This window comes from Mus musculus, chromosome 1 (genome assembly GCF_000001635.26).
Source record: "Mus musculus strain C57BL/6J chromosome 1, GRCm38.p6 C57BL/6J".
NCBI classification, from domain to species: domain Eukaryota; kingdom Metazoa; phylum Chordata; class Mammalia; order Rodentia; family Muridae; genus Mus; species Mus musculus.
This window is the reverse complement of record NC_000067.6, coordinates 6805603-6817509: the sequence shown is the minus strand read 5'-3', so window position 1 is coordinate 6817509 and position 11907 is coordinate 6805603. Positions and strand designations below refer to the sequence as shown.

At 40.1% G+C, this 11907-nt stretch overlaps 1 protein-coding gene across 24 annotated transcripts in view; it reads right to left on the bottom strand.

Annotated features, from left to right (window-relative positions):
• The window catches only part of St18 (suppression of tumorigenicity 18), a 373710-nt gene that overhangs the window by 43431 nt on the left and 318372 nt on the right, over positions 1-11907 (bottom strand). For all 24 annotated transcript variants that reach the window (NR_045188.1, NR_045189.1, XM_030253958.1 and 21 more), the window contains 3 exons: positions 9833-9967; positions 8143-8233; positions 6832-6936 (listed from right to left, as the gene is read on the bottom strand). Coding sequence is in view for 22 of the 24 variants with exons in the window: in XM_030253958.1 (XP_030109818.1) it covers positions 6832-6936; positions 8143-8233; positions 9833-9967 (331 nt within the window). In the remaining 2 variants the exon portion in view is untranslated. The remainder of the gene's footprint in view (positions 1-6831; positions 6937-8142; positions 8234-9832; positions 9968-11907) is intronic.

Genomic DNA, 11907 nt, shown 5'->3' with positions numbered 1-11907 from the left:
AGAGACAATGTCAAGCACTTAGCGCAGATGTGCTCACAGGATAGCAGATACTGTGAGTTGTAGTGAGATGGGGCTGCTGCATCTTCTGTGTTCAAATCTGCCACCAGTAAAAGAGGGCTATTCAGTTCTTATTCATAGATATTGAATGTATTGACATTATATATTAAATTGTCATTATTTCAAGATGTATCTCAATTACCATATTATTATACTCATCACAGGTTTGATATAATTGCTTCATTCCAAGTGTGATTTAGACAGTCCCATAGATTTTTTTGTGTCTGGACTAAATAAAAACATGGTACCTATGGAGCCAGCTCTGGCCAAGGAAATTAGAATTCTACTTAACCGTGGTCTATGTGTCAGAGATCACAAATAAACATGTCTTTCAGGGTTTCAGAATAAATTTTTCCTTTTATTTTACAACAAAATACGAATGTTAAAATATTGATGATATCTTGTGGACTGGGTAAAACTTCTCAAATGGCACACTAAAAAATACTTAAGAGATTCATTCTCTTGGTATAGACCTAGCATTTCCTAGTTCTTTCATCTTTTCCTCTCTTCCTCTAGGATTCTGCTGATCCACAGCTACAACACTAGGCTGGGATTCAGGCAGGTAACTTACCTCTTCTTCGTTCTCCAATCCAGTCTCTCTAGACTTACTCTTATTCCTTTTTTTTAAAGGTATTTTCTTCATTTACATTTCAAATGCTATCCCAAAAGTCCCCCAGACCCCCCCCCCCCAACCACCCACTCCCACTTCTTGGCCCTGGCGTTCCACTGTACTGAGGTATATAAAGTTTGTAAGACCAAGGGGCCTCTCTTCCCAATGATGGCCGACTAGGCCATCTTCTGATACATATGCAGCTAGAGACACGAGCTCTGGGGATACTGGTTAGTTCATATTGTTGTTCCACCTATAGGGTTGAAGACCCCTTCAGCTCCTTGGGTACTTTCTCTAGCTCCCCCATTGGGGGCCCTATGTTCCATCCAATAGCTGACTGTGAGCATCCACTTCTGTGTTTGCCAGACCCCAGCATAGCCTCACAAGAGACAGCTATATCAGGGTTATTTCTGCAAAATATTGCTGGTGTATGCAATGGTGTCAACGTTTGGTGGCTGATTAAGGGAGGAAGACATAACAACAGATCCTGAAGAAATCCAAAACACCATCAGATCCTTCTATAAAAGGCTATACTCAACAAAACTGGAGAACCTGGATGAAATGGACAAATTTCTAGACAGATGCCAGGTACCAAAGTTAAATCAGGATCAGATTAATGATCTAAACAATCCTATATCTCCTAAAGAAATAAAAGCAGTCATTAATAGTCTCCCAACCAAAAAAAGCCCAGGACCAGATGGGTTTAGTGCAGAGTTCTATCAGACCTTCAAAGAAGATCTAATTCCAGTTCTTCACAAACTATTCCACAAAATAGAATCAGAAGGTACTCTACCCAATTCATTCTATGAAGCCACAATTACTCTGATACCTAAACCACAGAAAGACCCAACAAAGATAAAGAACTTCAGACCAATTTCCCTTATGAATATCGATGCAAAAATAGTCAATAAAGTTCTTGCTAACCGAATCCAAGAACACATCAAAACAATCATCCATCCTGACCAAATAGGTTTCATTCCAGGGATGCAGGGATGGTTTAATATATGGAAATCCATCAATGTCATCCACTATATAAACAAACTCAAAGACAAAAACCACATGATCATCTCGTTACATGCTGAGAAAGCATTTGACAAAATCCAACACCCATTCATGATAAAAGTCTTGGAAAGATCAGGAATTCGAGGCCTATACCTAATCATGATAAAAGCAATCTACAGCAAACCAGTAATCAACATCAAAGTAAATGGTGAGAAGCTGGAAGCAAATCAGGGACTAAACAAGGCTGCATACTTTCTCTTATTCCTGATGTAGCTAGCAACCAACCCCAACAGCTCACCTCGATCTTGTAAGAAATGAGCCTCTTGGTGTAATATCAGATTCTCCTAGTTCTTCTCCAACATCACTCTCAGCCTGTCCTTCTAATTCAGCTCTGTTCCTTTGAGACCTCTGCCACTCATAGAACATCTCTCTACCAGGGATTCCAGAGCCATCACTCTTAGCATGGACATAGATCAAGTAACAGAAACCAAAGAGTTTAACACCCTCTCCAAAAAGGATGAGTCAGGTATTGGCACCAACACACATGCACAAACATTTAAGAAATCTTGGAAACCATGAAAAGACCAAACTATGAATAATGGGTATAGAGGAGGGAGAAGAAACCCAAGTCAGGTCAGAAATTATTTTTTTAAAAATCATACAAAAATATCTCCAATCTAAAGAAAGATATGATATAAAGGTACAAGAAGCATACTAAACACCAAAGAGATTGGATCGGGAGAAGGAACTCGCCATAACAAACAATAATCAAAATACTAAACATACAGAATGATGAAGGGATATCAAAAGTTGCAAGGGAAAAAGACAAAGTAACATATAAAGGCAGACTTATTAGATATCATCTGACTTCTCCATGGAAATTTTGAAAGCTAGAAGACCTGTGTAAGCTCTGAGAGATAACAGATGACAGTCTAGACTACTATACCCAACAAAACTAATAAACATAATAGACAGAAAAAACCACTCCATAATTAAAACAAAATTCAAGCAATATCTGTCTACCTATCTAGAAGTGTACAGAGGACACTGAAAGGAAACCTTTAGTATCAAGAGAAAAGTTAACTACACACAAGATGACATAAGGAATAAATAAAGCTAGAAGAGTTAATTCGAAGAGAAAAATCTTCACACAATAAAATAGCGGTGACTAATAAAGATTGCTCATTAATAACTCTCAGTATTTATGATCTTTATTTCCTACCTAATAAAAAGACAGAGTAATAGGCTGTGTTAGAAAACAGGACTCATCTTTTTCCTGTATCCAAGAAACATATCTTATTTCCAAAGATAGACACAACCTTAAGGTATTGCAAGGGAATAAAACTAAGAGGCATGGATGTGTAGCTATTTTAATATGTTAAAAAACAGGTTAAAAAACAAAACAGAAAAATTAATCAGTAGATATAGGAAAGGATACTGCCTATTCATCAAAGGAAAATTTAACCAGAGTATATTACAATTCTATGTATTTATACACCAAACACAGTGGTACCCCCAAATCATAAAAGAAACACATTTACTATCACACACTGACACTCACACAATGATAGTGTGTGACTTAATACTCTACTCTTCTCAATCTGATCATGCAGAAAAAAGCTAAACAAGGAGACATTACAATAGGCACTGAAGAATTTCTGAGAATCATAAGAATGTATTTTACAAGTTATATTCCACCAAACTGTAAAACCTAAAAGAAATTAATTTCTTGATATATATGAACTACTGAAGTTAAGATAAAATAAACAATGTAAACACATTCATATCTCCTAAAAATAGAATCAGCAATTAACAATTTGACCCCTGCTCATATTTCCCAACCTCCCCAAAATCCAGAGCCAGTTAGATTCAGCACAAAATTATCCAACACCTTCACAGAACAACTAATGCCAATAAAAAACTACTCAGCAAAATTGAAACTGATGGTACAGTTTCCACTTTTTTTTTTACAAAGTCACTATTACCATGCTACTAAAACCACAGAAAATCCCAACAAGAAGAAAATTACAAACCAATATCCATTATGAATATAAACACAAAAACTCTCAATAAAATCTTGCAAACTAAATTCAAGAACACCAAAGAGGTTATCCACTATGATTAAATTGGCTTCATCCCAAAATTGTAGGGATAGTTGAATGTAGGTAAACCAGTCACCACAATCCAATGCATAAACAGAATAGAAACCATGTCTACCAGACACAACCGGACATATGAATCCACAGAGAGTGTGACAAGCATGCACAAGATCGCACAAGTTCAAGCTACACAAGTCCCCAGCACAGGGAAGGAGTGGACAAAAAAAAATGCACCCCCAGTGTAGATGCTATTTGCAATTGATTCTTGATGGGAAAGGAAAAATCCATTCTCTCTACTGGAGTGGTACTGTGTATATCATCCACAGTCTGTGGCAGGCCCTGTGCCCAGGAGTCAACACTAACAGACTCCACGCTGTGTGAGTGTAGGCACGAGTGTACATGTGTGCTTCTTGTTTCATTTTGTTTTGGTAGGTTTTTTCCATTTTATTGGGCTTTTTGTTTGTTTTCATTTTCACTTTTTTGTTTGACTTTTAGAGTAGGTAGAGTGAGTAAGCACGTATGAAGTTGGATAGGAAGGGAGGTGGGAGTGCCTGAAAGAAATCGGTGGAGGGGAAATAATATGATCAAGATATGTTAAATGAAAAATTTGTTCTGAATAAAGCAATAATGAGGAATGAGTGGACCTGATGGAAAGTTGGCTTACTAGACTGAAGTTGTTGAAATACTATAAAATGACATTAGTTTCCAAACTTTCTAAACAAGAAACTCAATTCTAGCTTTCCATAAGCACCCTTAGAAATAATCAAGAGAGCATTTTAACAGTAATGAAAACTCCATGTTAAGATTTCTTATTGCCTCCAGAAGATGGAAAGAACCCAGATGTCCCTCAACAGAGGAATAGATACAGAAAATGTGATACAATGGAGTACTACTCAGCTATTAAAACCCATGAATTCATGAAATTCTTAGGCAAATGGATAGAACTAGAAAATATCATCCTGAGTGAGGTAACTCAATCACAAAAGAACACACATGGTATACACTCAGAAGCTTGGAATACCCAAGATACAACTCACAGACCACATGAAACTCAAGAAGAAGGAAGACCAAAGCATGGATACTTTAATCCTTATTACAAGGGTGAACAAAATTCCCATGGGAGGAGATACAGAGACAAAGTGTGAAGCAGAGATTGAAGGGAAGGCCATTCAGAGACTGCCCCACCTGAAGATCCATCCCATACAGAGTTAACAAACCCATATCCTACTGTGGATGCCAAGAAGTGCTTGCTTGCTGACAGGAACTTGATATAGCTGTCTCCTGAGAAGCTCTGCCAGTGCCTGACAAATACAGAGGTGGATGCTCTCAGCCAACCATTGGACTGAGCACAGGGTCCCCAATGGAGGAGCTAGAGAAAGGACCCAAGGAGCTGAGGGGGTTTCCAGCCCCATAGGAGGAACAACAATATGGACTAACCAGTACCCAGAGCTCCCAGGGACTAAACCACCAACCATGGAGGGACCCATGGCTCCAGCTGCATATGTAGCAGAGGATGGCTCTGTGGGGACATCAATGGGAGGAGAGGCCCTTGACCCTGTGAAGGCTCAATATCCCAGTGCAGGGGAATGCCAGGACAGGGAGGCAGGGGTGGCTGGGTTGATGAACAGAGGGAAGAGGGAAGGTATAGGGGGGTTTGGAGGGGAAATGTGGTAAGAGGATAATATTTGAAATGTAAATAAAGAAAATATCTAATAAAAATAAGTAAAAAATTTTTAAAAGTTTACTTATTGCTACATACTTAATAATTTGTGATTTTTACTTGACATGGTTTTCACTCATGTGACTTAAATGCTGAGTTTGATGCTTTTAAGGGAATCTTAGAAGAAAAATACCAAGGGAATCCATATCCTGTGTGCTTCTTTTTGAATTGCTAACTTGATACAATCTGGAGTTAACTTGGAAGCAGGAACCTCAACTGAGGGATTACCCCGATCACACTGGCCTGTAACCCTGTCTTGGTTGATGGCTTACCTAAGGGCCCAGCACTATCCAAGCAGCACCCAATTCAGAGACAGGTTGGCCTGGGATGTGCAACAAAGCGAGCCTAGCAGTCAGAGAGTGGGCCAGTAAGTAGTGCTGGGCCTTGGGTTCTTCTTCACTTCCGATTTGAATTCACTACTTTTATTTTGTGTGTATATTTTTTTCTTGCGTGAATAGCGTGCTGGATCTCTGGGAACCGGAGCTGTGGATGGTTGTACACTGCCATGTGCGTGCTGGGAACTGACTCTGAACCCTCTGCAACCACGTGCTCTTAAGCAGTGTGCCACACTAAACCACATCCCCGCTTGAATTATTGCTCTGACTTCTCTCAATTATAGCTTGTACCCTGGAAGTGTAAAAGAATAAATACATCCACTTCTCCCCCACTTTGCTTAGTGAGAGTATTTTATCACAAAAACAGAAAGCAAACTAAACACCTCAGAAATAATGAAGTGCCTACTAGTTGTTTTACATGTTAGTGGCTCATTAACAACTATCCTCAAATAACTTTTTACTACATGCATAATGTTACAAAATGTACTTTTTATTGCCTTAAGTAACAACATTCATTTTCTGTAAAATATTTTCAAAACTACTAGATATTCTGAGGACCTTGGGCACTCAAGGGGCCATGGAAACTTTGTTAGCAGTTACATATGGAATGCCTGTTCATATGTGGACCTAAAGAGAGCACATAACATCACACACGTACAAATGTTGAGTTTCTTCCAGGCAGGAAAGAAACCAGTCACACATAGGAGCCCACCTGTTATTACATTAGTGAGTGAGACCTTTTATTAATGTATGTGATTTCATACTTCATACCCATATTATGCTAGTCTTGTAAAGATATGAACTTCAGGTTAGACTTCTAAAATGTCCCCTAGATCGTTTGAATGATGCTATTATTTCCTAACCTTGCAAACTGCCTGCCCACATCAATCTACTCATGACTGAACATGACATACAGACCACAGTGAAATGACATACAAGGAACAGAGGCTCTTCTGGGTGGGATCCAACATGAACAGAGAATATCAGCCAAGTCCTGAAGGTCCATACCTGTGTGCCTGCTCAGGACACTGCCCCGTCTGAGAAGAATCAAGTTGACTTTTGTCCTGGGTCATTGCCAGCTTTTCAGCTGCAGCAATCGGACAACCAGAAAGACTGTTTCAAAAAAGAAGAGTTGGAGGATGTGAGTGAGCGTGACAATGTGGTCTGCCTTGGCACAGGCATGAAACACCCTTGGCACACAGCAAATGTTAAGTCATATTAATAGTTCACTTAGCACCATTGTCATATAAAAGATCCCAAAGGGTTTGCAAACTGCAGTGTCTGTTTGTTCCCTAGCTCCATCTCAGAGGTGACAAGTAGTGAATACATTTAAAAAAAATAAAAATGTTACATAATAGGGAAATACCAAAAGGATTCTGAAACTCAGTAATGTAAATGCAGTGTACACATTTGTCATCCCTGTACACATTTGTCTGATTATATACATTAGCAATGATAAGTTCATGATTTATCTTAGGAACTTTAGCAAAATTTTAGAGGCTAAATTTTATATGTCAGTCAAATTAAAAGCACAAATATGAAATCATTTGGCAATCTTCTTATAATCCAAACTGTAGCACATAACCACACATTCCACATGTAAAATAAAATGTATACATTAAAATTCCAGGGATGGAGAGATGACTCTGTGGTTTAAAACACGAGCTGTTCTTCTAGAGGACCTGGGTTTGAGTCCCAGCACCCACCTGGCTGTTTATAACTATCTATAACTCTAGTTCTAGGAGACCTCACACACTCTTCTAGTCTCTGTGGGCATTGCACACATATAGCTCAGAGCATAGGTGCAAAACACCTATACACATTAAAAATACATGTTAAAAAATAAAACAAAATTTAAAGTATCTATATATACAAACCATATATTTGTGTGTAAATATATACCAATGTGCTTTATTTTAGTTTCAAAATTAATAAAATTAGCATCTACACCTTGTATGATTTATAGTCAAAGCACCTGTGAAGCCTTTCTAAATGCCTACTTAGTGAGTTCATAATAACTAATATGGAAGCTGGCCTCTGTTATCCATGTGCGCTGGTGAGATATGGGGCAGAAAAGAATGTGTCCTGTGTGCTTGGCTATATGGACACAGAACCTAAGCATCTTCAAATACAATTGCTTCATTCTTTTAGTTGATCACTAATATAAAATTTCCTGAGACTGAGACTACTTGTTAGCTATTTCAAGAGATAAACTTAATAGTGACAACAGTTCTCTCAATGGATGGCCTATTATGTCATTTGTGCAAACTTTCTCTTGAATTTTTGCAAAGTAAATGATTGCCAAGTCATCAGAATTACCTTCTGTGAGTGTTGCGATTGCTGTTCACATGTCCCCTTCCTGTGCATCCTGGCGTGGGACACTTGAGCACGTTCTCATGCATGGCGAGAACTGAGCACAGAATATCATGTTAAAAGGAAGAATGCTTTACTATACATATGTACCACACCATCAAATTTACTTCTCCATTTTACATTCAAATGAGATCAGGCAATTATTCACCACATGATATATTCATACTGATCACAAGCCAGTGAGAACTTCAGAAATGAAACCCAGAAAGCTAGTTCATGTCTAAATTGTTCTGACTGTCAGTGTCTACCCTAGGTCCTCTCCCACAAATGGTCCTGCTCACATTCCACTGAGGAACAAGTCTCTGTAGTTCTGGGGTCACATACATGCTAGGACAGAGCCTGCTGCTCTCCAGTCTGAACTGAGAAGGTCCTTACTCCCATCTTCCCTTCTAAGACCATTTCTGCACAGCAGGAGAAAACCTGTTCTTCCACACAGCCCTCTCAGTCCTTTTCCTGTAAGTTGGAGGTCTGTACATGGAGCCTTTGCTATTTCTAAAATGGTAACATTTTGCATCTGTCCATCTACCATCCCTTACCAAGTGACTACTTATAAGTGTAAGTTTGAATGAGGTATCAAATGATCAGACTGAGCAGCTGATAATGCTACTGGGTGGGGGAAAGCTAGTGACTTGCCAAGTCTTGACACCCAGCTGGGGATGTTGACGTATCACCTTTTACCCATGGGCTGGCCCAAGAATTGTCCCAATAAATACATGAGAGTTTGTGTGACATACCAGTGTTTTCAGCCCATCCTGCCCTTCACCTCTGTGGCCCAGATCACCGAAGAACTATGGTGGGCATAAGGGAGCAGAGGCTGCCACTGCTGCTCTAGGAGGCTCAGATGTAACAGGATATCCTGAGAAGTTTCTGGGCAGGCTAGGTGGCCTGAGTGACCTTCATCCTCTGAATGGAGACTAGATGCTAACCTCAGGCTGGGAAGGACCATGCACTTATACTATACAATAACACTGACTTATCTTCTATATTCACGCTCTTACTTAGTGACCATGTAGTTGCCCTTCTCAGGGCCACCCAAGTTACAGAGAGTGTGCAAGTTGTCTACAAGGTATTCTCTTGAGATGCCAATCAACAACTTTGTAGCTCACAGCCCAGATACCTCACACTCTGGGGTACTCTCCTTTTGTACAATAATCTCAGAGTCAGGAACTAGAGGACTAGGGCCATCCTTATGCTACAACTAGAACTGGTTTTTGATGAATCCCCCACAGAAGGGCACTAGCACTCTTACACATTGTCTTCCTGACTTTACCTCCTGGTTACCCTGCATAATGAGTAGATCCTTACTTCTTTAGAATGAGCTATCTTTTCCATAAATAATGTCTCTTCAACTGAAATTACTATTCGTGATTTTTTTCTAATACACACAGTTAAGCTGTGCACAGGAGAGGAACAGAGAGGCAATCTCCATGAGTATGAGGCCAGACCTTGTCTCAAAATCAGAAAAGCAACAACTAAAAAAAAAAAAAAATCCTCACATTGTTACATGGAAATTGCTTGACACTTGGAGGTAAGATTATGTTTCTATTCCTAATTCTAACCGGAAGGGACAGAGGACCTCTATGTGAGGCTGCACATAGGAATGAATAGGTGTGTCTTCAGGAGAAGGAGTACTCACTTTCCAGAGGAACTCGCACTTTGTGGGGGCACCCAGAAAGGCTGCGGTGGTGAGGGTAGAGCCCTGTTACGTGCCCCGTGCCATCACAGCCAGGAATGGGGCACTTGGCCTCCCTCCTTTCAGGTCTTGGTGAATCTATAGAGAAATTGAATTGAGACACTCACATGCTGCTGCTTCCCCACCATTCAATAGAGTGGCCTTGCGGGTGTCACTCATACTCTATTCAGTTCTGCCACCATAAACATTCTTCTTACATTGCCTTGAATAAAGCCCTCAACTAAGACCTGTGCAAGCAAAACACATTTTCAATTTTCTTGGATTCCTAAGCAAAGGCTGAGACAGGGCAAGAGACTGTTAAAATACAAAGATGGTTTTAGGTTGTCATGTAACATACTGCAGTTAAATTTTTATTATGAAAAGTCACCTAGTACCAGAAGGTGAACATGCTCCTGAAAAGAAGAAAAGAAAGAAGAAAAGCAAGAAAAGATAATTTATTTAACCTCAAAGCAGTCTCTATTGAAACAGTTTAGAAATAGCAGATTTAAAATTACAGGACAAAGAGCCCACCATAATGGCAGAAGGCCTCCGTGCCTTTATCCTGTGGGTCCCTGGAAGTGGGCTCACTATTCACATAAAAGTTGAGCTTAGTTTCTGCAAAGCAGCTGATGGGGGTTGGGGGGTACTAGGAGGCTGATGTGGGGAGGACAAATTTCAAAACCAAGCGCTACGAAAGAATTTTTTTCTATCAGAGATGAAGTGACCATGGTGGGAAGCTGTGGTCACTGCTGCAAAAATTCAGAGCTGAGGTGATGGGAGAAGCTTTCAGAGGGAAATATTCTAGTAGGGTATTTGAATAGAGGGAAGAATGGACAGTGGGGCTTCCCAGCCATCTGAGGACTCACTGACTGTGAGGATGGGGCTCTCAGGTAGTGCTAGTTGCCACAGGATAAAACCTCAAGACAGGAGGGCTGAAGATACTAGGAGTTTCATTTCCTGGTGTGCATGATTGATGATGAGAGAGGCTAGTAAATGAATAACATGAATGATACAGAATAGGAATTTGAATGAGGTTGGTACTAACACATGTATAGGTACACACAGGCACATACATGTGCATGTGTACATACATGCAACTGTGCAAACACATGTGCATAAATTCACAGTCACATGCACATGTGCATACACAGACACATGCACATGGCACACATGCACATGTATACATGCATGCATGAACATTTATATAACACACACATGTAAAACACACATACATATAGCCAAGATGTTAACTAAGCTTGATATGGAAATGCAATCTTATGGTCCAAACTGCCCTAGTGTGTGCTTAGGATGATATTTAACATGAGACATTGTTGTGTGTTTCTGGTGGCCAGCAAAGCAGAAGGAGTATGTGAATCCTCAGAGGAAGAGGCAAAACAGCCTTCAAAAGGATGTGGACTCTCAACATGGACCAATAAGAATACTGAGCAGGCTTGAAGTCCATGGTGACAATAAGTAATCTACATGACCCTGCTCATAAGGCTGCTGCCCTGGAGAATGGATAAGGCACTGTCATGTGGGGATGGAGAGTCCACACCCTCCTGCTCTACAGGAACCACCCAGAGTAGGCCACTGACACGGGATGTGTCAGACATCTCCATGGCACTACACCGCATGAGAAGACATGTCTCTGTGATACCAAGTCACTCCAGCTGTTGGATTACAAGTAGTCCTAGACAGATGGGGCACAGCAGGCTGAGTGTAATCCAATTACGTGGGGGCATGGTTTCAGTAAAGAAGGAGGGGCTGAGCATCCTCCAAGTTGCAGCTAGCATTGACAGTTCTGGAGGCTGAAAGCAGATTGCTGCAAAGACCAGGATGCCCCTGAAACAGCATAGGTAACTAAAGAAAAGATTTAGCTAAAACAATTGATGTGGGGGATGTTCTTTTCTGTACTCTGTGAGAGAGAAAAAAAAATTAAGGATCTGATGTTCTATAACTCTGCAATACGAGTTTTACTAAATAAAAATATATTGCCAAGTTTCAAGTCCATTTTGGGCATGTAAAACCTATTTGCCACT